Source organism: Molothrus aeneus, chromosome 24 (genome assembly GCF_037042795.1).
Source record: "Molothrus aeneus isolate 106 chromosome 24, BPBGC_Maene_1.0, whole genome shotgun sequence".
NCBI classification, from domain to species: domain Eukaryota; kingdom Metazoa; phylum Chordata; class Aves; order Passeriformes; family Icteridae; genus Molothrus; species Molothrus aeneus.
In genome coordinates this window covers 6,686,180-6,712,713 of record NC_089669.1, presented here as the reverse complement: position 1 = coordinate 6,712,713, position 26,534 = coordinate 6,686,180, and the positions used below count along the sequence as shown (strand labels likewise).

Here is a 26,534-nt window from a genome sequence, read left to right as displayed (position 1 = left end):
AAGGGGACGATGCTGTGCTGGTGTTGAGTCCCACCGCAGGGAAGGCACAGATTTGGGATACCGCGGGATCCAGGGGGGCAGCGTGAAGGGATGGGGGTGCCCTGGTCAGGCAGACCGGCCACGAGGCCACCACGACCCCCCCAGCCCGGCCGTAACTGAAGGCACCAGATGAGGCAGGAATGCCGGGGGGAGCTGGCAGCTCCGCCGTCCCCAGCGGCACCTCGGGGCTCACACAAAGCCCTTGTTCGGGTCCAGCCGAGCCGTGCCAGCCCCCCCAGCCCCGCCGGGCCGGGCACTGTAATCCCCGTGGGGAGAGCACATAGAATCAGACAGACAATTTTGATGTGAGGCAGCAGCTTAGGGTGGGCTCAGGTTTCCTTTGGGTTTTCTATATTTATCTCCGTGATTTAATGCCAGCGCCGGGGTTTAAATGGCACCAAGCAGTTGGCGCGGGGAGAGGGAGCAGCCGTCGCCGAGCCGCGCACACGTCCCCGAGCCGCCCATGGAGCTCTTCGAGACCAACCCGTATTTCTTCCCGGAGCAGAGGTTTTACGATGGGGAAAACTTTCTGGGCTCCCGCTTGCAGGCCTTCGAGCCCGCGGCGTTCCCCGAGCGCGCCGAGGCCGCGCTGTGCGCCGAGGGCAGGGCGGCTCTGGAGGACAAGGAGGCGCTGGCCGAGCACTGTCCCGGGCAGTGCCTGCCCTGGGCCTGCAAGGTGTGCAAGAGGAAATCCGTGTCCATGGACCGGCGCCGCGCCGCCACGCTGCGGGAGAAGCGGCGGCTCAAGAAGGTGAACGAGGCATTCGAGGCTCTGAAGCGCAGCACGCTCCTGAACCCCAACCAGCGGCTGCCCAAGGTGGAGATCCTGCGCAGCGCCATCCAGTACATCGAGCGGCTGCAGAGCCTGCTCAGCTCCCTCAACCAGCAGGAGCGGGACCAGCGGGAGCTGCGCTACCGCGCCCAGCCCGCCGTGAGTGCCCGAGGGTGTCCCCGGGAGGGAGGGGAGGGGGTGCCCCGTGCGGTGATGAGTGTGGGGTCACGCTCTATGGGCGTGATGCCATTTCGGGGGATGCTCCATGGGAGAAGGGCCATGTGGGACTGATGCTCTTGGGGACAATGCCCAGTGAAGGTGACTTTCTATGGGGTGATGCTCTATGGGATGATGCTCTATAGGGGGGTGCCATTTAGGGGTGATGCTCTCTGGGGGCGATGCCCAATGTGGGGCATTTTGGAGTGCCATTCTGTGGCAGAGATGCTCTAAGGGGACACTGCCCTATGGAGGTTATGCCACTCTGTGGGGTTGATGCCATATGGGAATGAGGTTCTATGGGTATGATGTCATTTTGGGGTGTCCATTCTACCTGGGTGATGCATTATGGGATGCTTTAAGGGGTTGATGCCATTTCAGGGTTAAGGCCTATGGGAGTGATGCCACAGGGGAGTGATTCTCTATAGGGACATGGCTTTATGGGGTGATGCCCTGTGGGGGTAACCCCAAGCAGAAGCTCTGGGGCACTGGGTCCTGCTGGGGGGAACAGGACCCCAGCTCTGGGGTGGGGCAGACACTGCCATCTTGGGACACTGGTGGATGTGTGTCCTGCACGGGGGCACAGAGACAATGATGCAACCCTGCCGAGTGCTCACATCCCTGCGGGAAAGGGGCCACTGCCACTCTGACCCTGGGAATGGCTGCACTGGGGCCGTGACACGTGGGCCTGGGCTGGGGAGGGGTGGGAATGGTGAAAATGAAGGAAACAACATAGAACTAAACTAAATGAAAATATAACACAACAGAACATAACAATTAATAATATTAAATACTAAATGCAAAAATAGAAATACCAATGTAAAATATACAAAAAATATAAAGCATAAAATATAAAATAAAATTAACACTCTCTGTTCACACCCAGGCAGAGGAAGGGATGAGAGGGATGGCACAGGGACAGCTCTGGTTTCTAGGACTGAAGGGGCCCATTTGGGCACTGGCTGAGGACACTCAGTAGTTGTGTCGTGTCACCATCCCCAGAGAGTCAGGACCTTTCACTCCACAAGAGTTTAGTCATTTAACCAAGTTTTTGAGAGGTATTTCCACCTGATTCCTGTGGAAAAGCAGCCAGGATGGCTGGCTATGTGCTTCCCTTCTGCTCTGAAGTTTGGATCTGCGAATGCACAGAGCGCTGAAACTACAGCTACAGGTCTAGGGAGAGGTGGAATAGGTAGATGTAGGGCTATGTATTGGTATAGGCATTGATAATATGGGTTCTATAGATCCAGAGGCCATATAGACAAATTAGAGATGAAATTGATATGGATATGATAGCTATAGAGAAAGATACAAATTATAGAGATAGATTATATATAGATAATATAGACAGTGATAAAGATTATATAGATTATCTATAGATATTTATATGTAAATGACATACAGCTATATCTACAGATACAGATTATGGAGATATAGATAATGTAGATATGGATGAATAGATACAGAAATAGGTAATGTAGATATGGATATAAATATGACACATAGATATATGGAGATATATATATATATATAGATATATATCTAGAGAGAGAGAGAGAGATCCATATAGATATAGATGAAGATAGATACAGATACAGATATATATATATATATAGGTATAGATACAGATAGGGGTACAGATACAGATACAGATACAGATACAGATACAGGAGGACTTTATCAGAGGCCCAGAAGAGGGAATCCCACATCTCCTTCCAGACTAAGGGATTTAAGGGCCAAACCAGTAGGTATCCAGGGAGTCCAATTTAATGCTGAATAATGGAATGAAAAAGTATTTAGGCTCCATCCTAAGTATTTGTGGGACTTCCCAGTATCCACTTTAATGCCAGAATACACTTGGATATCAGAATCTAATATCTACTTCCCAGAATCCACTTAGATTTGCGAATGTGCCCAAAATTGTGCTGAGCTGTCCCTTTGTTACTTCTGTTCTGAGCTGCTCCTTCTCCCAGGTGCAGCCAGGGGTTCACATACTAATGCAAAAGCCAGTATTTTGGGGGAAAAAGATCATACCTGGAAGAATTTCCTGCTTTAATGGGAAATAAGTCCAAGTGTTAATTAATTATCCTGTGTTGCCATGAGCTTGTAGAGCCAAAGTGCCATTCTAGTCTGCTACAAAGAGTTGGGTCTGTGGGGTTGCTCATATGAATCACTTTTGGGGTTTTACCTGAGCTGACACCCATTCACAGGAAAGACACACCCAAAAAAAGTAAATTCTGAGCTGTGCTGAATAATGCTCTCATTTTTCATGCTGTCAGCTCTTTTCTCCAAAACCACTCAGCCCCAAATCCACAAATCAAACTGCCAAAAGCTTTTCCCAGTCCCCCCCCCAGGATGGCCTGAGGGCATCCAGCCCATGTATCATTTTTTACAAGCCCGATTAGGTGATTCTCAGTAAAAAGGTATTTTGCCCAAGAACATTTGTTCATCTCCAGCCCTTTTTCATAATCAGTGAGGAAAGAGACACCTTTTTACGTGCAGGGAGCCCCATTTCTTTGTGGCCAGTGTCCCAAAACAAGGAGGTTTTTCCAGCTTTTATGGTTAAGGAAGCACCTGGCCCTGATGGGTCCTAGAGACCCTGTGTGCTGTTGGCTCCTCCAGGTGGGGAGGGACATGCCCCCGCTGTGGGATGGGCCCCGGGTGTTGTTGGGGATGCTGGTGGGGTTTGCTGTGCCAGAGGAGGTGACACACGGTTGCTCTGGGCTCCTGCAGGCAGCCAGCGACTGCGGGTCCGGCAGCTCCTCCTGCAGCCCCGAGTGGAGCAGCCAGCTGGAGTTCAGCACCAACCCTGCAGGTAACGCCCTCCTCGCCCCCCTGGCGCATCCCACGGCCTCGCTGGGCTCTGCAGGGAGTGGGAAGAAACCTTGCCCTTCTCTCCCCGTCCCCCTGCTGCAGAGTGATGAGCTCAGAAATCCTACAGAACCTACTTGGCTCAATTCTCAGCAATTCAGGGTTCTCCGAGCCCTGATTTCACCAAAACACCAACCCCTGGGAGCTGCAGCAGCCTGGGCCCCGGTGCCTTCATCCCCAGCAAGGTTTTCATTGGTTGCCATCCCTCAGCTTGGCATGCTTGGCTGGGCATCACTGGGCATGGCTGGGGATAGCTGAGCGTGGCTGGCCAGCGCTGCCCCAGCCCCCCTTCCCTCCCTACACCCCCTTGGCAGCTGCTGATCTTTTTTTCCATGCTTGCCATTATCCCCGCCCCTGCCAAATCCACCTGTTATTTTCCTCAGAAGGCAGAAACTTAAATCTCATTTTCCAGTGGAGATTAAAACCTATAAAGGATCCAAAAGTCCCACTCCCTGTTGCTCTCTCATCCTTTCCCATGGTGGGGGCTGGCAGCAGGTCTCTAGGTCCCTCTGGCCATGTGGAGGATCATGGGGTCATAAAATCATAGAAGAGAATCAATGAATTGTTATGGATGCAAAAGATCAGCAAGTCCAACCCTCAGCCATGTTCACCAGTAATCCACATCCCCTTGAGCAGAACCAGGAGCCATCTCCTGCACATAGTCCCCATTCCCAGCAGTGTCCTTGCTCCCCTTGCTCCCACAGATCCCATTCCCAGCAGTGTCCTCACCCCTCTGTCTCCCCAGATCCCATTCCCAGCAGTGTCCTCACCCCTCTGTCTCCCCAGATCACCTCCTGGCCGACGAGGCAGCCGAGGAGCGCAATCTGCACTCGCTGTCCTCCATCGTGGAGAGCATTGCTGTGGAGGACGTGGCTGTGACGTTCCCGGAGGAGCGGGGTCAGAACTGAGCTGGTGCAAACCCTGGCGGCTCCTTGAAATGGTAATGGGGTGGGAAATGAGATGCCAGAAGGGTCCAGCTGGAAATCACATCCCCCCCTCCTGCTGTGGGCTGCAGGGCTGACACCACTCGGCTCCCTCCCCACTCCTCGGAGCGCTCCTGCCGGGCTGCAAGAAGAACAGGCAGGGGTGGGGTGGTCCTGGAGGGGCTTCCCAGGGCCAGGCCCTGCTCCACTGCCCAGCCAGGGACAGGCAGGTTTAGGGCCAATGTGTGCTGGGTTCGCTTTGCTGAGTTTTCCAGATGCTCCTTGACCAAGGTCTCTGTCCAGCCACTGTCTGGTGGTGCTGACCCAGAGCCCACCTGTCTTTTCTACTGAACGCTGTGTGCAGCTGCCATTTAGGGTTTTTTTAATTATTATTTTTGCTAACTTATTTGGATTCTTTTTTAAATAAAGGCATTCTTGTTTGGACAGCTTGGGGTTTTATTTACTGTTGTCCTGCCCTGTGTAGGTCTCCTCAGTTCCACAGTCCCCAAATCCAGGTTGGAGATTTTCATATCAGTAAATCCAGCTGGATCGCAGCACATTCACTCAGTTGGGAAGTGGATGTGCCACACTTCAGTTAGCCCTACAATGACCAGTGATTTCACTGGTGTTTAACTGGAGTTCAGCCTTGCACCCCAAAAATCTTGAGGGAGCTAGAGATTAATGACATTTTTAATTTGGGGTCTACAAAGGAGGCTCAAAGCCAGCACTGTTTTAAAATCCTGTTTATTGGAACACACATACATCCTTTCCTGACCCGATCCAGGGTTTGGAGTCCATGCAGTACCAGTAGTATGACGAAAGAAATAGGGCATCGATATAAAGGGCTCACTGACTCTTCAAATTAAAAAAATATTTAGTACTGTATTAGGCAAATGATACACCAAAAAGACGCTGTGACTGTAGAGTCTCTCAGATATTGCACTTCCAGACAGCACATGATAAGTATAAGGTCATTCCAGCCATCAATAAATATCACATCAGAAATAGGGGCCACACAAGGCAAACGTGGCATGAGGAGACAAAGAGATCCTACCCTATGGAAGAAATGGGAAGAGTTAAGAGCCTCCTGGATTGACCCCTGCCAGGAGGCAGGAGGGGAGAGCATCTCCTCTGCACCCAGAGGGGAGGGGTGGGCACATCCCGGGGGTGGAGGGGGCTCCCGTTGTCTCCCTGGGCACCCAAGGAGGGTCCCCTCTCCTGTGGGTGCTGGACACCGTCCCCATGAGCCGTGTGGGGCGGTCCCAGGCACAGCCCCCCCGAACAGGGCACCTGACAGCACCAAAATCAGCACCTTGCCCACCCAGCCCTGGGCAGACACTGCCCTCCTCGCCTGACGCAGGGCCCCCTTCATCCCACCCAGCACCAGCCCTGTCACTGCCCTGCCCCCCCCAAGGGCAGCTCCTTGACCAGCTACCCTGGAGGAAGGATTTTCACGAGCCTGAATCTTCCTTGGCTTCAAGTCCTGTGGGCAGCAGCATCCCCGATGCCCAGGGCTTGGGCGAGTGAGTGCAGCCCCGTGGCAGATTGGCAACATGAACCAAGCAGGAGAGAGGTTTCCAAACACTGCAGACACTTTGGGGGTGTCTGTGCTGCTCCCCAGATTGCACCATGCCAGGACAGCATCCGGAGCACATCCATGGCCCAGCCAGCGCAGGAGAAGTGGGGGACAGGCCACGGTGGGAGCCACGGGAGCCGGGGGAAGCAGGGGGTGCATGAGCAGGAGGGACAGATCTTGTCGGTCCACAGCAGTGACAGTCTGTGGGTCAGGGCCGAGGAACAGGCACAGGCTGGGCTCTTGTCCTGGAAGGCAGCCAGCACGTGGCGTACAGACATGGGGATTTGCTGAGGAGCAAAGTGGGAAAGTCCCTGTGAGGATGCTGGCTCAGCTCCACCCGTGCACCCACCAGCCAACAAACCCAGATGGAATCAGCATTGGATCATGGTTGCACAGGGCAACCATGGCCTAGGGCACAGGAGGAGCCTCCCTGAAGTGCTTGACCATCCTTCCCTCACCCAAGTGGGAACAGCATCCTGGGGTCCCCAGTGGAGCTGTCTGCCCAAGAGTGGACAAACCACACGTGGTGGGACGCTGAGCATCCCTCCCCCACCACTGAGGTCTCCCTGGTTCTCCATGGCCAAACCCTGGTGAGGGCAGCCCCCTGCCTGGGTGCTGCTGGGGCTCCTGCTCTGCCCTTGGTCCCCAGCACTCACCCAGGGCTTGGCTCCCATCTCTCTGACCCTCAGCACGAGTACGTCCGGACCGTGGACGTCTCCAGCCTTGGGGACCCGGAGGCACTGACTGGAAGGGAACCAAAGAGCAAAGCAATTAGTGACTGCTCCAATTAGCCCCCAACATCCCCAAATCCTGTGTTTATTGAGCAGCAACTGTGCACTGCAGCCACGTGAAGATGAGGGTCAGAGGAAGAGCCACGTTTGGCTCTTGATGCTCCTGAGGCTCCAGGACATTTCGGAAATTGCCACTTGCCATCCCCACTCCTGGGCAGTGAGCACCCTGCTCCCTGTCTGGGTGGGATTCAGTCCCAGGTTTCACTGTCTTCAGCCAGAGGGGAACCGAAGTTTCCAGGGATGGGGTGGAAAAGGTCAAACAGAAGCTTGACCCAAACTGCTGGATGGAAAGCTGGGAGATCTGAGCAAAACTAGAGGCAGGAGAAGAGCTGAATCTGGGGTTTGGAGTTGGAAGGTAAGTGCACAGCTTTTTAATTCTCATTCCCATCCTCATTTCTGTCTGATGAAGCCAGCTTTGCTCCAGTGGGGAGCAGCTGCTGCCTTGGGATAGTGGGACCAGGGTGCCTGGTCCAGGGGACGAATCAGATTGATCTGGCTGGAGCTTCTGCCTCCCTACAGCTTTGGAAAGGACCAAGACACCTTGAAGAAAGGAGTTGTCTGTTGGGGGCAGATCGTGGGACATAAAACAGGACAGCCAGCACCACGGGCAGGGCAGGCAGGGTGTCCCAGCAGGTCCTGCCAGCCCTGGGAGAGCTCAGGCAAATGAAGCCAGTTAATACATCCCTTTGGGGGGTGGTTCCCAAAACCAGAATGGAGAAAACTGGCCCAGACTGGACTCCTGCATCCTGGCAGCCGCTGGGTGACATATCCCACTATATGACACAATCCTGGCCCCTAACTGGTTCTTGTAGTTCATAACCAAGAACTCACACACAGGTCTGAAGCTATCCTTTCAGAAAAACATTGCCAGCAGGCCACCACTCCAGGGTCATATGGATTGAGCATCTTGGTTGACCAGCAAGTCACTCCCTCTCCCTCTCCCTCTCCCTCTCCCTCTCCCTCTCCCTCTCCCTCTCCCTCTCCCTCTCCCTCTCCCTCTCCCTCTCCCTCTCCTTCTCCTTCTCCTTCTCCTCCTCCCTCTCCCCCCCTCATCCCTTTCCTTTCCCCATCCTTCCCCACATTCCCTAGGACTCTGAGCAGGGGTGGGAGAGGGCCCCCTGGAGAAGGGCTGACCGACCTTCCGGGGGCATTTTCTTGGCTGGAGCAGCCGGAGGGGGCAGTGGCACGAGGCTGGTGACACGGAAGCCGGCGGGGAGGGTCTCGGCAGAGCCGCTCAGGAGGTTGATGCTGTGCACGTCCCGCGGGCGGAAGCGCTTGCGCCAGGATGGCGTCCGACGGAAAGTTTTGTCATCGCCCTGCAGGGAACAGCGTGTGACAGGCCAGGGTCAGTGCCAGCAGCACCTCCTGGGCCTGTGAGTTAACAAGGATACGCCTGTCCTTGGTGACCAGCTCTAGAAAAGTGTGGGATCAAAGGACATAGGACATCTTGTTGGGATCCCATGGCATTGGCTTTATCCTTTCCAGCTCATCTGTCTCTGCTCTACAGGAGCCTGTAGAGAAGGGACAGATCATCTTTGCAACCTGCCTGCAGAGATGCCTTGGAAACATCAACACAAAAGTCCCAGTAAAGACTCCAAGGGATGCTGGACTCGTGGCAGAGGAGCTCCAGCTCTCAGACCTCTTCCTCTGGACTCGCCCCAGCAGCTCCATGTCCTTCTGATATTGGAGCCTGGGGCTGGAGGGAGCTCTGCAGGTGGGGTCTCACCTCAGCAGGGCCCAGGGGCAGAATCGCCCCCTGCCGTGCTGCCCACGCTGGGGGATCAGCCCAGCACAGGGGGGTTCTGGGCTGCCAGAGCACGTGGCAGGGGCACATTGAGCTTCTCACCCACCAACACCCCCAAGTCCTTCCCCAGTCACACAGGACATGGAGAGGTTTGGCACTCACATCATCCAGCCTCCGGTCCGTGCCCAAGGCGAGCAGGTTGTTGAACTCCCTCTCCAGCACTTGTCGAGCCTGCAATTAACCAAAAAATTATGTTCCCCCATCAATGGGGAATGGGCTTCCAGCCCAAACTTCCATTCTAGGAAAGCCTGAGTGTGACAGAAAGAGCCCCCATGCCATAGGAGAGCTCTGCTTTAAAAGGCAGAGCTGGGTTGGTGACACAGGTGTGGTCACACCACAGCCATGTCCCACACTGGCCGCTCTTCTCCAAAATCCCTCAAGGATGCTGCTCCTACCTGGGTGTTCTGAGTGGGGATCTGCAGCACAAGGGCCAGGCTGTTGTGGTCAAAGTTTTCATCGAGGGCCAGCAGGGCCCCGTGCACACCACTCTCCACCAGGTTGTTCCCGTACTCGCGCAGCCCGATGGACTGGATCCAGTGAATGACCTGGTCATTGGTCCACACCAACACATCTGCAGGACAGCAAGGGCACGGCTCAGGGCCACCTTACAACACACTTGTGGCTCTGAGGAGCTCTGGGGATGTCCTGAGGCCCTTTCTCTTTGCTCCAGGATGATCCTGGGACTCTCCTTCCCAAGCCAGTAGCAAAACCGGGAGCTCAAGTGCCAAAACCAGCTCAGTTCAATTTACCAAGCTCAAAGCTGAAATAACAGGCAGAAAACAACTGTGAAAATTAATCCTAAGAACCCACGGCTGCTGATGTAATTAGGGGCATTATCAATAATGAGATGTAATCCAAGCAGCAGCCAGATGCACAGGGAATCTCACAACAGTGACGAGGAAGGGGAGGCTGAGCAAGCTGAGGATGTCCTGACCAGTGAAATGGGCAGAGAAGATCATGGGATGCTCAGGCTGCATCTTTGCTTTCCCCTCCTCCCTCCTCATGCCGGCCTGGGGCCAGCTGATAAAGGCACTTGGAGCAGCAGGAAGGTGCCTCAGGAGAACAGCACTGGGGGCTCAAAATAATGGGTTAAAAATAAGAGATAGAAGAGAGACCAGCCCTGGATATCTCCTGGGAGGTTTCTGTCCTGTTCTGGAGCTGGATGGGGGGTGCTGACCTTTGATTTCATGCTGGGTCTCCTCTCGCCTCCTCTCAAGCTCTTTGCGGTCGTAGTTGAGCCTCTTGAGGCACATGATGCCGTACTGGAGGCTGGTGCTGCAACAACACGAGGGGACATGAGGGACACAAGGGGGGTCACCCAGAGCTCCAGGACACCTGGCTGGGAGGCACCTGGGTAGGAACCCCCCTCTCTGTGTGCTCCCACATGCCCAAAGGATGCTTCAGGCCAGGGATGGGTCGGAACAGACAGAACCCAAAGCTGGCCAATGGGGAATGTCCCTCCCTTCCATGGCAATTCCCCACTCCATCAGTTTGAGCCTGTCCCAGTTGCCTGAGAGCTGCCTGAGATCCAAACAATGCTCACAACATGGTTGCTGGAGAGGGAAGGGGGAACCAGCCCATGGGGGCTGCACCAGGCTGAAGGGCTCACCCTTGGAGGTGACCCTGGCAGGCCCATGGGTCAGGGTGGGCAGTGGGAACCCCATGGCAGGGTTGGATCCTAGTGCTGGAGCCATGGCTTGGATGGCACAAGCTTTCTCCCACTTGGCTGCTGGCAGACAGCAGTGGAGCACCAGGTGGGATGAACCTGAAGTTTTGCCCATCGTTTGCTTCACAGCCAGGGGAAGGCCTGGTCCTCTGCAATTCTGCAGCAGGGAGTGAGGTGAAGGAGAACTTCTGCCCTCAAGAGCTGCCCCAGCTCAGGGTGGTGAGTCCAGCCTGGAAGAGCGATCCAGGGCTACCCAAGACAGGGGAGAATCCCTCAAATCCCCCTCTCCTCTGCTCCATGTGCATGCTGGGGAGCTCTAAGGGCCAGGACTCACCGGTGGAAGCTGTCCACCATCTTCAGGTGCACCCTCAGGTCCTTCTTGGTGAGGTGGTCCAGCATGCGCGCGTCCACCAGGCATTCCATGAAGTAGCTGCGGTACTGGGGCAGACCCAGGCTGGGCAGCCACTCATTCCCAATCCACTCATGGTTCATGTCCCCATAGGCCAAGGTCTGCACAGAAGCATATGGAGAAGCTGGGGAGAACCCAGGGCTTGGTGGAGCTGCAGAATCCCAGATCAATGACAGCCCAGGAGGGTCACTGTCCTGAGCCAGGCCAGAGGAGTCAGCCCTGGGTGATACTGAAGCAGCTGGAGGGAACAGTCCTGTTGGCCATGGTCTGTGACCTACTCATGTGCCCCCAGGAGGCAAAGCATAGCCAAAGGCAATGACAAGGGATAACTGGACTTTATGAGCAGCTGCCTCTGGAAAAAGCACACTCATTGAAAGACAAAACAACGAGAAACAGGTTCCAGTGCATTCCCAACTCATTTTTAAGAATCTCTACTTTAAGAATCTCTATTTTATGTCTTTAAAACAACAAAAAAAAAGTCAGTTTTGGGAAAAAAAAAACACCCATTCACTTCTACTGCAAACTGATTTTGGGTCCAAAAATGAATTAAAATCCATCAGAAGGAAAGTAAAACATTTGAGAGGGATAAAACCAGAAGAGATGGATCCAAGCAGGACTCTTTCCTCCCACCTTTTTGGTTCATAAAAATCATCTGTATGGACTTGGGGCTACAAAATAGGTGAAAAGCAAGTGTGCAGCTTGAATCCTGCATGCATGCAGGGTGGTCACACAGGTGGGGGTTCTTAACACAGGCTCTGGATCTCACAGAGGTCTCAGGAAAAGCCACGGCCTGGAGCAGAGAAGGGCCCAGGAGGACATCCTGTACCTGAGAGATGGCCCAGAGGAGCAGCCACGGGGTGTAGGTAAACATCAATGCCCCACACATCCCCTGGGATGTCCAGGTCCCCCCCGACCACCCCATGCACCGCCCACGGACAGGAGTGACCCGGGAACCTCACCTGTGCCCAGCTGCCTTCCTCTGTGTCCTAAGTGTGACACACGCAGCATGACAACAGAAAGGACAGTGCAGTCAGTACCTGCTGGCCCTGCACAGGGACAGGGCCTGCCATGCACACTGAGACCCCTCAGCACAGAGGGACACGGGGACAGGGCTCACTCTTATGCCTTGGGGACCTCAGCCTTGTCCCCAGGGTGCTGGGGACACCCCGACCCTGCTGAGCCTGCTTCCCACCCCTCCTCTAACCAAGAATACAGGGTGGAGGAGGAGAAGGAGGAGGAGGGGGAGGAGGAGGAGGAGGAGGAGGAGATGAAGATGAAGCTTGGGCTGGAGATGGCACCAACCCTGGGGCTTGTTCATCTTTCCTGGGAAACATAGAGTTCTTAGGTCCCCCCAGGTCAGATGGATGAAAGAGAATTAAGCTTCAGTACATCTGTCATGATCCACAGGGGGCTGCCCAAGCCAATTTGCTGATTTTGTAGCTATTTCCTCCATTGCCAACTTATGCTGGTTTTCCCCAGAAAAGAGTTCACAAAACCTGCCAAGGGACAGTGGCACATCCCTGCTACTCAACAAAAGCTTCAAGAAAATGCCTATTTCAGAGAACCCCAAACTTGTTTGGATTGGAAGGGCTCATCCTATTCCACCCCTGCCATGGGCAGGGACACGTTCCACTATCCCAGGGTGTGCCAACCTGGCCTTGGACACACAGTTCCCACCTAAATCTGAAATGCTGCCCTGCTCTGAGACACACAGGGGGTGATCAGGTTGCAGGGAAGGGAGTGTGGCTCCATCTCTCCAAAGGAGCCAGAGCTTTTGGGAGCATGGACACATCCCTGCAAGGGACCCCAAGCTGTCAGCCAGTGGCAGGGACACATGGTAGGGACAATATTTGGGTACGCTGAGGTCAGTGGGGGATTAGACCATGACTTGGGTGCAAAATGGCTCAGGGATCTTATGTGTCTTGAGGTCACTCCTGGGTTTTGTCTTTAATTCCCAAACAGCCAGGCTGCTCTGGAAACCCAGAGATATCCACAAGGGAAAAAAAAAATCTGATGGGGTTTTAGAAATTGCTGGGACATAAAAGGTTGAAAGAGGGTTTCTAAAGAGCTCAGGGTGCTGTCCAAGAGCCGACATGTGAGGGATCCCCTTCCCTCTGGGTTAACACACCTGGAGCTGTTTGGACCCTGACACCCCGGGGGCTTCCCCCAGCACCCTGGGACTGCCCAGCCTCACCGTCTTGGTGGAAGTTGCCATGTTCTCCATCTCCTCATGGGTCACCCAGACATTTCCAGAGGACTGCAGGGAAGAGAGAAGAGGGGTCAGAGCAAACCACCACAGAAACATGGCCTCAGTTCACAACCACCATGGAGTCATGGAATCACAGAATTATTAAGGCTGAAATATCATCAAGTCCAACCCCCAAGCCAGCACCACCACCGTGTTCAGCACTAAACCACGTCCTCAAGTGCCACATCCACTCATTTTTTGAACACTTCCAGGGATGGTGACCCCACTATTTCCCTGGGCAGTTGTGCCAGGGCCTGATCAGCCCTTCAGGGGAGAGGTTTTCCCCAGTATCCAACCTGAACCTCCCCTGGCACAGTTTGAGGCCATTTCCTCTCCTCCTGTCCCTGTTCCCTGGGAGGAGAGCCCAGCTCCCCCCCCAGCTGTCCCCTCCTGTCAGGAGTTGTGCAGAGCCAGAAGGGCCCCTGAGCCTCCTTTTCTCCAGGCTGAGCCCCTTTCCCAGCTCCCTCAGCCCCTCCTGGTGCTCCAGCCCCTTCCCAGCTCTGTTCCCTTCCCTGGACATGTTCCATCCCCTCCAGGTCTCTGTGATCAAGTGCCCAGAAATCCCCCAGGATTCCAGGTGTGACCCCAGCAGTGCCAGCACAGGGATGGGGACTGCCCTGGGCCTGCTGCCACCACAGCGCTGGCACAGCCCAGGTGCCCTTGGCCTTTCTGCCCACCTGAGCACACCTGGGCTCATGTCCAGCCTCTGTCTGCACCAACTGTGCTGGAACCAAGCCTGGCTCAGGCTGGTGGAGGATCAGACCACCATGTGCTGGAGCTGTCCTGGCGACACCCCACATCCTTGCAGCTCAACCTGGTGACACCCCAATGCCCAAGGGGACCCTGGGCTGTCTATGCAGACACAGAGAGCAGACCAAGGACCTTCATTCATCTCCCTTTCCACTTTAGTGTGATGCTCAGGGAGCCTGCAGGCCTATCCCCACCAGCTGTGACCCCAGACACAGCCATCTGAAGGGGCATAGCAGCCTTCCTTCTGCCAGCTGCAAGTCTACAGATGTGTCTTGGCATTACTTGGCCACCATTAACCCCTCAAGCCCTCTGGGGACCAGGAAAAGACAAAATCCCTCCATCCCACCAAGGGCAGGGATCTGCAGTTGCTCTGAGTTGCCCCAGGAATTTCAGATGGAAAAGTCTTGTGTTGAAATGATTGGGAAAGAGGCTTGTGCAACCAAGCTGGCCCTGAACATCAGGAATGTTTGTATTTCTGCTCTTTGGATGGAGTTTTAGCCTCTCCAAGGCAGCCAGGCCTTGAGTTCTTCTCTTTGCAGGAGTGGCCTCCTGCTGAAAACCCCATGTGAGTGGCAGGAGCCTTGAAACTGGAAAGAGCTTCATGCTTCCAGCTGGGAATCCCCATTTGTGCTGGGGGATGAGCGTTTGACCAGTCCATGAGGGGACACCACCCCTCCATGCCATGTTTGCCACAGTGGTCCCAAGGGAAAGGAGGGCAAGTGTGCTGTTACATCTGAGTTAAATGGTTTGCTCTGTCTCACCCCTTGAAAATGTAAGGTTTATTGCAAGCCTGTGATCCTCCCCTGCAGTATCATGGATCTGTAATCCCACTGGCCCAAGGCTTATTCCGTGACCACTTTGAATCTCCCTGTTAAGCTGTGGGAGGCAGACCAGGCTCTCTCTTGACCCTTTTCCCCTCCCTACCCCTTCCCCCCTTCTCCCTCAGAAACCATGCTGCTCCTGGGGGTGGGACCCCCAATAAACCCTCATCTAATCAGCACCCTCAGGAGCCGTGTGGAGTCTCCTTGCCTGCCTGCTGCTACCAGAGAACACACAGCTTAGGGGGGACTCCCCAGGGACCACAAACAAACAGCAACAGGCAGGGAGGGCAAGGAGGGCAGGGAGGGCAGGGAGCACGCTGTGCAGCCCATGGAGGGCAGGGAGGGCAGGGAGCACGCTGTGCAGCCCATGGAGGGCAGGGAGAGCAGGGAGCACGCTGTGCAGCCCATGGAGGGCAGGGAGGGCAGGGAGCACGCTGTGCAGCCCATGGAGGGCAGGGAGGGCAGGGAGGGCAGGGAGCACGCTGTGCAGCCCATGGAGGGCAGGGAGGGCAGGGAGCACGCTGTGCAGCCCATGGAGGGCAGGGAGGGCAGGGAGCACGCTGTGCAGCCCATGGAGGGCAGGGAGGGCAGGGAGGGCAGGGAGCACGCTGTGCAGCCCATGGAGGGCAGGGAGCACTCACCGTGCGGGACGTGGGCGGCGCCGAGGGGCTGGTCAGGGACACCATCTCCTGGATGGCCAGGCGCAGCTTGAGGCGGTGCAGGGCGTTGCTGATGCCGATCTCGCGCTGGATCTCAGTGTCCGACAGGGCCGACATGATGGCCCCGCTCTTGACGTTGGCCCGGCATGCGGCCACATACCAGGCTGGCATCCCCACCCAGAGCTGGGGACAGGGACAGCAGTGACTGCCTGGCACTGCCACCCTGGCTCCCGTGGCCACCCTCTCTAAGCCCAGGATCAAAGCTGAACATCCACATGGGGATTCTTGGCTTGGTTGTACCTTGCAGAGGTGGCCTGTGGGAGGCCCAGCACCCCTGTGCCTGATGGGGACAGCACAGGGAGAGAGCACCCACAGAGCTTTTCATAAAATCATTAAGGTTAGAAAAGCCCTCTAAGATCAGTTCCAACCATTCCCCCAGCATTGGTACGTTCACCATTAGCCATGTCCCACATGCCACATCCACACATCTTTCAAACACTTCCAGGGATGCTGACCCCACCACTGCCCTGGGCAGTTGTGCCAGGGCCCAACCATCCTTTCACTGAAGACCTTTTACCCAATATCCAACCTGAGCTTCGCCTGGCCCAGCCTGAGGCCATTTCCTCTCCTCCTGTCCCTGTTCCCTGGGAGCAGAGCCTGACCCCCCTGGCTGTCCCCTCCTGTCAGGAGTTGTTGAGAGCCACAAGGTCCCCCCTGAGCCTCCTTCTCTCCAGGCTGAGGCCCCCGCTCCTCAGCCACTCCTCCTCAGACTTGTGCTCAAACCCAAAGCTCTACTCAAACTACAATTCCACAGGCCCTGGGAGGGATGCAGGGATCTCCTCTGCTCTCCCAGGATTTGCAGGCCCCAGCTGTGCACATGGACCGAGCATGGTGGGACATTGTGGCACACACAGACCTGTGGGGACAGCATGGGGACACTCCATGGGCACGCACCTCCAGCCAGGACACAACAGTGGGGCCATCCCAGTGGGCAAAGGGCAATCCTTTCCTCCGAGCCTCCTCCAGGAGTTCATGCCTGGCAGGAACAGAAGCAGAAGAGTGATTTATGGGGGACTTGTGGGGAAGGGAGAGTTCTTTGAAGGGAACACGCCCCGAGCAGCAGGAATACAAAGCTGTGAAGGAAGTAACAAAGCCCAAGGGAGGGTGAAGATGAGATTTCCCAGCAATTCCTAGTCCTGTGCCATGGTTTCCCAGTAGATCAGTTTCTTGCTGGGGTAGGGAAGGAAGTTTACTCACTTCTTCCGTAGGCGCCGATCCTTCTCAGCCTGAGCCCCCAGCTTGCCCAGTCCCAGGGGGTCCTGGATGCCCCCCTCCACGTCAGTCAGCAGCACTGTTGGGCAAGCAAGACACCCTCAGGTCAGTGTGATGTCCCTGGGTCAGTGTGACCTCCCACAGGCCCAGTGTGGGCATTGTCACCATCCCTACGCCAGGGGGACACACAGTGACAGCACAGAAGGTGACAGTGTCCCTTTGCAACCCACCCCCATGGCCCCCCAGCACCCTCGGGAAGCTCAAGCAGACCCCCTCCTGCCATTCCTCCTATTTCCAAATCCCAGAATCCCAAAATCACAGAACAGTCCCTTCTGGAAGGGACCCAGAAAGATCAGTGAGTCCAGCAATGCTCAACATGGAAGTAGTAAAGGATTTGGGAGTGGAAAAGCAGCTCCTAGCAAAGGGCTCTGCAAAATCCATGGGGTGGGGAAGTAGATCTGGAGACATTAAAGATGAGATACAGGGACAGGAGGCCACTGTCCACACCCCAGCTCTGACAGAGCATTAAGGTGACACCATGCTTAGGCCAGAAAGGCCAAGGGGAGAAAACACAAAGCTCCAACTTCCCTGAAGCTGCCATGGCCTCAGCATCCCCACACCAGCAGGGGTGTCCCTGTCACCCCAACAGCACCCCAATGGCAGACAGAGCCAGAGGGTGAGGAGGGCCTGGCACAGACAGGGACAGGGCTGCTCACGGACCCTGCCCTGTGGACCCTTCTCTGCTCAGCTGGTTAAAACGACCCTTCTCCTTCTTCCCAAACAGGCGCCCGATGGAGGATTTGATCCCCTTCCTCTTGGAGCCCTTGTGCAAGGAGTCCTGGCTGCTGCTGGGATTGCTAGCCTGGTCCTCCAGTGAGCTGGGGATGGAAGAGGGACAGGAAAAGCAAAGCCTTTAGGTTATTCTTGAGCAGGGCACATGGCAAACCCCAGCCCACCCCTCCCACGTATGCCCCAGGTGTATCCTCAAACCAACAGAGATGCCAAGGGTCTCCACATACCTCCTGCCATCCTCCTGACTCAGAGCAGGGTGGCCCAGCTTCTCCAGCCGCAGTGTCCTGGGTGAGGAGGGCGGGGATGTCTCACACTTGATGGTGGTTTTGTCCTCCCGGCTCTCATCCCGAGCTGCAGGTGACTGAACAAGTGGAGAGGCCATGAGGGTGGGAGGCCAGACCCCAGCTCCATCCTTGCCCTGCTGCCTGCCTCTCTCTTGCTCCATGGAGGCATGGCCAAAAGAGCCACCAGAGCCCTGCTGGGGCTTTGCCACGCTCCAGGAATGGCCTGAATGAGAGCTCTGGCAATGGTTCCAGATGCCCAAGCGGATGGGGAGGATGTGGCAGAATGGCTGAGATCCTGGGAATGGGGGGTGAGAGGATGCAGCCCCATGGTCCAGGTCAGGGTGTGGGGACAGAAGCTGCTGGCCCTCATCAGAGGGCTCTGAGGAGCACAGATGGGAATGTCCCAAGGACACCCTGTTGCCAGAGGGGACACAACATTTGAGGACCCAGTGGCTTTCTGAACCTCCCCATGTCCTGCCAGACCCCCCAGGCTGCCAGTGGGAACATGTCCAAGCACCTTTCGGGATCCCCATGATCCTCCTGCTGAATCCCTGGGGTCCCCAGCTCCATCCCGCGCCTGCTGCACCCTGACCTGGTGTGGACAAAGCCAGGAGCAGGCTGGAAAAAGGGCTTGGACAAAAACCAACGGGATGGGAGCCACTCACTAGCAGTTTCCTCCGGTGCTTCCTCAAGTCGCTGGGCTGATTGCAAGGGGGAAAGCGAGAGAGACACAGAAAGGGGGGCAGTTAATGGAGCACCCCCCCAGAGCAGTCCCGGGGCCAGGCTGCCAGCCTGGAGACAGAAACACGGGCACCCCATTGTCCCACACCCCCCCCCAGGCCCGTGTGGACACCGGGCATCACTCCCACCTCACGGCCCCTCCCGGCTCCTCACCAACGTCATGATCCCCATGCGGTCCAGGTCCTGCGCCGCGCTGCGGGAGCTCAGCTTGGGCGTGGAGCGGCCGCTGAGCGGGGGGGACGAGCTGGCCAGGGACAGGGCTGTCAGCGAGGTGGGGATGGAGGCCCTCTTGCACAGCTGGGTGAGGTTCAGGCCCTCCATGCTGCCGCTCGTGACCCGCGTCTCCAGCTCCTCTGCACGGAGCTCCGTGGACTCCTTCTCCTCCTGGATCATCCTGAGGGAGCAGCAGCGCTCAGGGCTCCTGGCTCCCCACCTCCCCAGGGACACAGGACCTCTATCCTGGGGAAATGCACCTTGGTACTGTGCCTCAAGCCCCAGTCTCCCAGAATGGCAACAAGATCCATCAGGATCCATAAAAACCAGAGCTGAGACACACCCTGATTCCTTTTAATATCCATGGAGGATATGAAATATGATTGTTTGAAATAATGACACTCTGAGCCAGCACTGGTGCAGCTGAGAGACAGGGAGACTTGGCAGGAAGGACCAATCCCTGTGGCTGGATGTCCTGGAGCCACTTCCCTGGCTGAAGACACATCAAGGCCCCAATTTTAGGCCAGCAGAGCCTCCTGACTATTTGTTGTCCCCCTGGAGCCATTTCTGCACAAGGCAGTGGTGGATTTTGGCCATGGTCATACCTGATCTCTTCATTGATGGCATCCAGCTGCTCCTGAAGCATCATGGCCAATGTCTGGGCGTCTGAGTGCCCACCAGGAGAGAGCACATCCATGGAGCTGAACAGCGTCTCACGGTCATCCTCGTCCACGTCAGAGATGTCGGGGTCGCTGTCGAAGGCGTGAGGCCCCGCAGCCAGGACCCCACCTGCCTGGGCCTGCTCCCAGTCCTGGGGGAACAAGGGCCACAGTCCTACACAGCATTCCCACGTCTCCAAAAGCCAGACTGGTGATCTCCATGCAGGAGTTCTATCTCAATGTGACCTGAACGGGAAACCCTTCCGATGTTCCCCCATCAAAGCACCAGGAGAAGGAAACTGCCCCAAGTCTCCAGATGTGACCCTAATCCCAGGATGCAGGGCAGGAGCAGACCCTCACTCTGGGGTGCACAGGCTTTACCTTGGCTGGCTCCTCTCTCCGGGCACTGAATCGTCCCTTCTGTGCCCGGGGCAGCCCCGGAGCTGCTCCGAAGGGCTCGGCCGGGCCGTGGACCACAGCTCCCAGTGGGAAGCGCAGGTCAGTGGCACTGCCCATGTGGGACCTGGGAAGAAAGAGTCCAGTGGGGGACATTGCTCTGTGCAGGACACCCTCACCCTCAGGCTGCTCCCCTTGCAGCCCAGGCTTCTTGGGACAGAAGTGGAGGAGGAGGAGCAGGAGGAGGAGGAGGAGGAGAACACTGCAGGATGCCCATCCCAGTGATGTTTGCCTGCTTGGCATGAAAGGATGCAAAACCAGGCTCTGGAAAAAGGTGCCCCATTCCCCCACAGGGGACCTGGAAATGCACTCACAGAATCTCTCACAGAATCATTGAATCACAGAATATCCTGAGCTGGAAGGGACCTACAACAATCAAGTCCAGCTCCTGTCCCTGCACAGACACCCCAACAATCCCACCCTGTGCATCCCTGGCAGCGCTGCCCAAACACTGTTGGAGCTCTGGCAGCCTCGGGGCTGTGGCCATTCCCTGGGGAGCCTGGGCAGTGCCAGCACCCTCTGGGGAAAGAACCTTTCCTGATCTCCAGCCTGACCCTCCCCTGACACAGCTCCAGCTGCTCCCTGGGTCCTGTCCCTGCTCACAGAGAGCAGAGATTGGAGTTGCCTCTTCTGAGGAATCTGCAGCCTCTGATGATCTCTGACTTCTGGAGACTCCCAACTTTCCCAGACTGCCAGAAGTTCAGCCCTGGGCCCTCCCCTGCTGCTCCCTCCCCCTTCTCTGTGCACCCATCAGGGCATCCAGCCAGTTCTGCCCCAAAGCCCCTGCACTGGGGGCTGCTGTGGAGCCAGGGCTGAACAGGCCCCTCCTGCCCCTCCTTCTCCAGAGCAGCTGGAATGTCCCAACACGCTTGTGTCTTCTCCATCTCCATGTACCCAGCAGGAGCCAGGCCAGGGAGCTCTTGTCCTTTTCATGTTTATTCCAACATTTTCATGAGAAAACACCCTGATGAGGGTCAGTCTCTTCTCCCAGGCAGTGAGTGACAGGATGAGGGGAAATGGCCTCAAGGGAAGGTTCCGGTTGGATATCGGGAAAAATTTCTTAATGGAAAGGCTGGTCAGGCCCCAGCACAGGCTGCCCAGGGAGTGCAGTGGTGGAATTCCCACCCCTGGAAGTGTTCAAAAAATGGTAGATGAGGCACTTTGTGATGTGATTTAGTGGAAATGCTAGTATTTGGGTGAAGGTTGGACTTGATGACCTTGGAGGACTCTTCCAACCTCAGTGATTGCGTGATTGCAGTGAATAAAATTCCACCTTAAACATCTTCCAGGTGTGAGGACATGAGCATTGTTGGGACCTCCCAGCAAGAACCAGCTGGGACTTCTTCACCCTCCTCCTCCTTGCCAGGGCTGGTGCCTGGGACCAGGCCCTGGTGAGTCCCATACCAGGCAGAGCAAGGCAGCAGCTTGACAGGAGGGCACTTGGAGCCACTTGTGGTGCTCATTCCATGTCTTCACTTTGCCCAGTTGCTCCTCTTGGCCCTGAAGACCCAACCATGGAGCTGAGCCAGGCACATTCCTGGGCACAGGGTGATTACTCCCCACATACAGTGCCACTGGAGACTCGAGGTTTGTTTAATTTATGGTGAATTTAAGATGACAAAAGCAGCAGCCCCAGGCAGATGGTGTTTCTCCATCATGGTGGGCCTGGTTTGCAGGCCTGGATACAGAATCAGGTCAGGCCTGGAGGTCAGGCAGATACAGGCCTGAAGACAAAATCAGCACCATGAGCAGCATGGCTGGAGCCTGGTGTGTCAGACAAAGGCACAAGCCAAGTTCCAGGGATTTCAGAGCTGCTGACAAGCTGCTGCCCAGCTAAAACTAGATAAAAACACCTTAGACAAAAGCTGACATTTCAGCTGGGGGATCATTCTGCAACTCACGATTTCTGCTGATTTTTCACCTGAGAAATACAAAAAAATCACCAAATTGTCCATCCTGCTCTTACAGACCCATGCAAAGAGGTCCCACACATGCTCCAGACTCTGCTCCAGCACCCAGCTCTCCTTCATCCTCACAGGCTCTTCCTCACCCTCCCCATTTTTTCTCTCCATGACAGACACAGGGTCTCCAGGCCTTCTCTCCTTTCTGCTGACAGACCCAAGGCTGGTTACATCAGCTCCTCCCCATCTTTTCCAGCCTTGCCAAGAGGGAAATTTTCTTCACTGGTTGCTCCCACTGACTCCTTGCTGCCTTGAACCCACGCTGGAAGTGCTCAGGGCAGGGTGTGGCATCCCAGATGGGGCTGTTGTGCTGTCACTCTCCTTTACCACCTCCATTCTCCTGGAGCAGCTCTGGGTATCCTGGTCAGTGCTGGAGGCTGAGACCTGATGGACTCACCTCTGCTCCTGGTGCCCTGGGCTGGGATGTCCCCATATCCCAGCTGACTTTAAATGAAAGGGTGTGGGAGGACCATAGCATTGGAGAAAGAGGGGCCTCATTCTCCTTTGCCTGCAACAGCTCCAAAGCAACTCCTCCTTCTGCCCCAGCCCATCCCCTGTACTCCACAGGGGAAACGTCCTCTAGTGAATATCCAGCTTTCAGAGCAAAATAAGTCCTAAGCCACTTGTGCAGAAAAACAAGAGCAAATTTGGGGCCATTCAGTTGGGCTGGGCTATTCTCAAGAGTCCATGTCCCACCCTAGGACAGATCCATGGTGGGACAGCACAGCTGGAGCTGACCCTGCCGTGAAGACCCTGCAGCCCAGCACTGGAGCTTGGGGGCACCAGAAACACCCAGTGCCAGCACCACTTTGGGGCCCCCAAAGCCAACTGCCCCCAAAGCCAGGGGTGCAGGGGTTTGCCCTGGCACTTACCTAGTGTGCACACTCTCCACAAATGTCCCACTCCTGGTCTTGAGCTGATCCACCTCCAGCCTCAGCTTGTCGATCTCGTCAGACAAACGCCGCTGTTTGGGGGGATGAGACAGGCAGGGCTTGAGTTTGCTCTGGAGAGCTGCCAGGTTTGGGGCAATCCACATCCTTGGCTATTGCCATGCTTACATTCCCTTTACAGATCCCTACCCCAGGTTTAAAGCATCTTGGGCACATCAGCAGAGAAACAGCTCATGCAGGTAGGGGGAATGAGGGTGCTGGGGAGGGAGGATCAGGACAGACAGGCACAGGTGCTTAAGGAATGCTGCTTTGGGAGATGAAGGAAAACAGGTCCCACTTGGATGCTCTGGTTCTCCTCCAGACTGCATGTGTGTGTGCTCCCTTGGCAAGGGACTGGCAGTGAGGGACCCCCCAGCCAAACTTGCTGCTGGCCCTGTCCCTCCTGCTCCCAGTCCCATCCCCATGGGGAAGCTGTGCCTGCACCCAGTGCTGGGAGATGCCAGGGGGAGGCTGCAGATGGACAGGGAGGGAGGGGAGAAGGGATCTCCCAGGCACAGCAGGATCCAGTCTGGGGGACAAACAGGCTGAGCCAGGGTGGGCAAAGTGCCAGCAGTGTCACATGAGTCCCCGAGCTCTGCCCTGCCCAGACCTGAGCAGCCACGGCTGGGAAGCACAAGGAATAAGCACACATGCTCCCTGCAGGCAAGGGGAAAAGTAGCCCCTTGATTCCCCAAACCATGCATGAGACATGCAGCACATCCCAAAAGCTCCCATTGCTCCAAAAAGCCACGTCCCTCCAGCTTTCTAGCAAGGCCATGGGGGTTCATGCAGATGCTACTGAAATGCCTCATCTGAGAGCAGGGTGTGAACACTGTGGGGTCCCTGCAAGCTGGGCACGGGGCAGAGCACCCCCAGTCTGGGGAAGCCTCAGGGGCCAGGGGTTGGGGCTGCCTGAGCCCTCCTCCAGGCATGGGTGAAGCCAGCCTGGCCTCAGCACTGCACCAGTGGGCTCAGGGATGGATGAGTGTGACAGGAACACGGATGGCAGGGAACTGACCCGGGGCTCTCTGGGGAGGGGGTGGCAGCTTCCATCCAGCCACTGCGTGGGTGAGTGTGTGGCCTCCTGCTGCTGGGTGCTCTGCTCCCCACAAACTGGGGCATTTTAGGAGAAGCAAGTGCCCCTAACTGGGGGTTGGGAGTGAGGCAATGCCATCACTGGGTCAGGTCCCTGCAGCCGCATTTACCTTGTCATGCTGGTGTTCCTCTATCTGCTTTTGGGTATTTTCCAGCTCTTGTAACAATGTATTCTTTAAGAAAAACCAAAAATAAAATAAAAGGAAACAAAAACAGGAAAGAAAAAGAGAGACCATTTAGGAAATGGCCATGTGGCCTCCCCAGAATGGCCATTGTAGAATTCCTGTGTAGTGAACACCTGGAAAAGGCTCCCTGGGCTATTCCTCACCTGCCTGTGCACAGCTCTCTTCTGCAAAGCTCCTGCCTCTCAAGCAGGGTGGCCACAGCTCAACTCCTGCCCCACTCTGGGACTGAGCATGGCCATGGAGGGTGATGAGGGACTTGGTGGACAGGGCTTGAAGATTAGGAAATATGTCTGAGAGAAGAACCACTCCTCAAGCAGCTAGATCAAAGGGAAAAATGTCCCTTACATCTAAGCTAGGGAGTAGGCAGGGGGGAAAGGAGATGTGCTTATAGAGTCACAGAATCATGGGATTGTTAAGATTGGAAAAGCCCTTTAAGATTGAGCCCAACCATTCCCCTCAGCACTGCTGTGTTCATAGCTAAACCATGACCCCAAGTGTCACATCCATGTCTTTGGAACACTTCCAGGGATTGTGACTCCACCACTGTCCTGGGCAGTCTATTCCAATGCTATAGTTATTTCCTTGATTTTTTTTTTTTCCTAATATCTGTCTAAACCTCCCCGGGAGAGTTTGTAACTGCCCGAACCAGTGCTCATTTTTGGTAAGTGCTGGCAGCCAAACAGGATCATTTTTGTGCATGGAATTCCTGGATGAACTCTCAGGGTGGGCAAGTGCTGGCACCAGACTGGGGAGCAGGCAATGCCCTTCAAAACGTGTCACCACTCTGGTCCCTGTTGCTTGCTCGGGTGGGATTTGGACTCATCGCTGCAGGGTGAGTCCTGCTCTTTATCCAGAGAAATCTGCTGAATAACTGGACATGCTGGCATAGCCACATTTGGTTGAGGACAGGAGGAGCAGAGCAATGGGGTGGGGGGACAGAGCCAGCCCGGGGGGCATCAGCTGGGGGATCACCTGTATGCTCCAACTTGCTGAAGGCAGGAACCCTGAGAGAGCTGAATCACCAAGGCCTGACCTCTCACTGGCACTCTGGCTGGATGCTTGCTTGGAGCCAGCTGCTCCCAGTTAATTCCATTCACACTGAGGCAGACACAGCTCCAGCCAGCTCCTCCCAGGAAACCCAGTTCCCCGGCAGTCAGGTGGGAGATGTTCATGGACACTGCCCTGGCTTGGAGAAGGGAAATCAGTCTGCACCTGGAGGCAGGAAAGTTTTAAGGCAGCACGTGGAGGGATGGGCACTGGGACAGGATGAACACTGCAATTTTTCCTGCAAAATGCAGTTGGGATTTGCTCTGACAGCTGGGCACAGGTGGCATCAGGGCTGCACTAGCAGAGACAGGGAGGTGAGGGAAAGGAGCAGGACAAATCCTGCTGCTGTGGGAGCTGGGAGGTGGTGGGGAGGGGGTCTCCCTGAGTGAGGTGACCAGAGCATTTCCCTGCGCTCCACCAGCCCCAGCACAGCCATGTCTTGCATGTTACCATTTCTCCAGCCCTGCACAGGCACTTCCAGCCCTGGGCCATGGCTGGACGAGGCACAGAGGGACTGCAGACCCCTCAATCCCCAGAGGAGCCCTGCCCCAGGCAGTACCTTTTCCTCCAAGGCTGCCATCCTCTCCTTGAGGTGCAGCTGCAGCCGCTCGTTGCTCTCGCTCAGCAGCCGATCCACGGTGTCCGAGAGCCGCTTGTTGTGCTCCTCGTTCATCTTCTCCCTCTGCCGCGCCTGGGACAGACACAGTGACACCTGTGTCACATCCACAGGGGCTCAGTGCCCTCCTGCCTTCCTGTGCCTGCTGCAGTGTCAGAGCTGGCCCACCAGGCCCAGCATCTGGGGACAAATCCTGGTTGGACCCTCTGTGCTGGCCCTGCTACTCGGTGCCACCTCCCAGCCAGAGATGAACAGGAGAGAAAAGGATTTAAGGAGACCATGCCTGCCTGCCCCTCAAGAAAGCTTCTCCTGTGTGTCTGCCAGGAATACCCACACTGGGGCACCTTCCAGACCCCACTGGATATGGAAACTCTGGATTTTCAAATATCTGTCTTAAGGCAAAACATCTGGGGGCTTCCCCAGGGCCACATCTGTAATGTCACCCGGGTGACCTGAGAAATGGGCATCACAGCCTCCTGCATGGACAGCCCAGCCCCAGCTGAGGAGCACAGAAACTGAAGAATGGACTGTGCAGCCCAGGGCACAGCAGCTCAGCTTCCCTGCCCTTTTCATTCTGCTGATCCAGGCTCAGGGGAAGAGCTGCTGAAGCCTCTCCTTCCACCCTTTGGGGTTCCAGCTTTCCCCAGGGAGTGATGCTGAGAGAGGAGTGGGTGTGGAATATTAACAGCAAGTCTTGGGTGCCTGGGAGATGGGAAATCACAGCAGAGAGTGCCATGAG

General features: G+C 55.9%; 2 protein-coding genes across 3 annotated transcripts in view; one reads left to right on the top strand and one right to left on the bottom strand.

Moving 5' to 3' along the window:
- The first annotated feature begins 502 nt into the window (after positions 1 to 502).
- On the top strand, positions 503 to 4,806 carry MYOG (myogenin). Its single transcript, XM_066565365.1, has 3 exons — positions 503 to 974; positions 3,765 to 3,842; positions 4,685 to 4,806. The coding sequence occupies exons 1-3, from the start codon at positions 503 to 505 to the stop codon at positions 4,804 to 4,806; spliced, it is 672 nt and encodes a 223-aa protein (XP_066421462.1).
- A 743-nt stretch (positions 4,807 to 5,549) lies between these two features.
- The window catches only part of PPFIA4 (PTPRF interacting protein alpha 4), a 61,379-nt gene continuing 40,394 nt past the window's right edge, over positions 5,550 to 26,534 (bottom strand). Inside the window, exons 11-31 of one of the 2 annotated variants that reach the window (XM_066565039.1) lie at positions 25,739 to 25,870; positions 24,058 to 24,120; positions 22,796 to 22,887; positions 19,888 to 20,029; positions 19,453 to 19,658; positions 18,788 to 19,028; positions 18,559 to 18,594; positions 17,837 to 17,970; positions 17,538 to 17,695; positions 16,803 to 16,896; positions 16,500 to 16,581; positions 15,528 to 15,728; positions 13,262 to 13,324; positions 12,027 to 12,053; positions 10,993 to 11,168; positions 10,170 to 10,267; positions 9,388 to 9,563; positions 9,095 to 9,163; positions 8,327 to 8,504; positions 7,054 to 7,141; positions 5,550 to 6,684 (exon numbers count right to left, since the gene is read on the bottom strand). In XM_066565039.1, coding sequence (XP_066421136.1) covers positions 7,083 to 7,141; positions 8,327 to 8,504; positions 9,095 to 9,163; positions 9,388 to 9,563; positions 10,170 to 10,267; positions 10,993 to 11,168; positions 12,027 to 12,053; positions 13,262 to 13,324; positions 15,528 to 15,728; positions 16,500 to 16,581; positions 16,803 to 16,896; positions 17,538 to 17,695; positions 17,837 to 17,970; positions 18,559 to 18,594; positions 18,788 to 19,028; positions 19,453 to 19,658; positions 19,888 to 20,029; positions 22,796 to 22,887; positions 24,058 to 24,120; positions 25,739 to 25,870 — 2,427 coding nt within the window. In that variant the 3' untranslated portion in view covers positions 5,550 to 6,684; positions 7,054 to 7,082. The remainder of the gene's footprint in view (positions 6,685 to 7,053; positions 7,142 to 8,326; positions 8,505 to 9,094; positions 9,164 to 9,387; positions 9,564 to 10,169; positions 10,268 to 10,992; positions 11,169 to 12,026; positions 12,054 to 13,261; positions 13,325 to 15,527; positions 15,729 to 16,499; positions 16,582 to 16,802; positions 16,897 to 17,537; positions 17,696 to 17,836; positions 17,971 to 18,558; positions 18,595 to 18,787; positions 19,029 to 19,452; positions 19,659 to 19,887; positions 20,030 to 22,795; positions 22,888 to 24,057; positions 24,121 to 25,738; positions 25,871 to 26,534) is intronic. The other variant, XM_066565040.1, reaches the window with a different exon arrangement.

Excerpts from the sequence above, each read along its gene's own strand:
- MYOG (XM_066565365.1), top strand. The coding sequence starts at position 503 with ATGGAGCTCTTCGAGACCAACCCGTATTTCTTCCCGGAGCAGAGGTTT. Across the intron at positions 975-3,764 it reads CCGCGCCCAGCCCGCCGTGA|CCAGCGACTGCGGGTCCGGC; the intron begins GTGCCCGAGGGT and ends TCCTGCAGGCAG. Across the intron at positions 3,843-4,684 it reads GTTCAGCACCAACCCTGCAG|ATCACCTCCTGGCCGACGAG; the intron begins GTAACGCCCTCC and ends CTGTCTCCCCAG.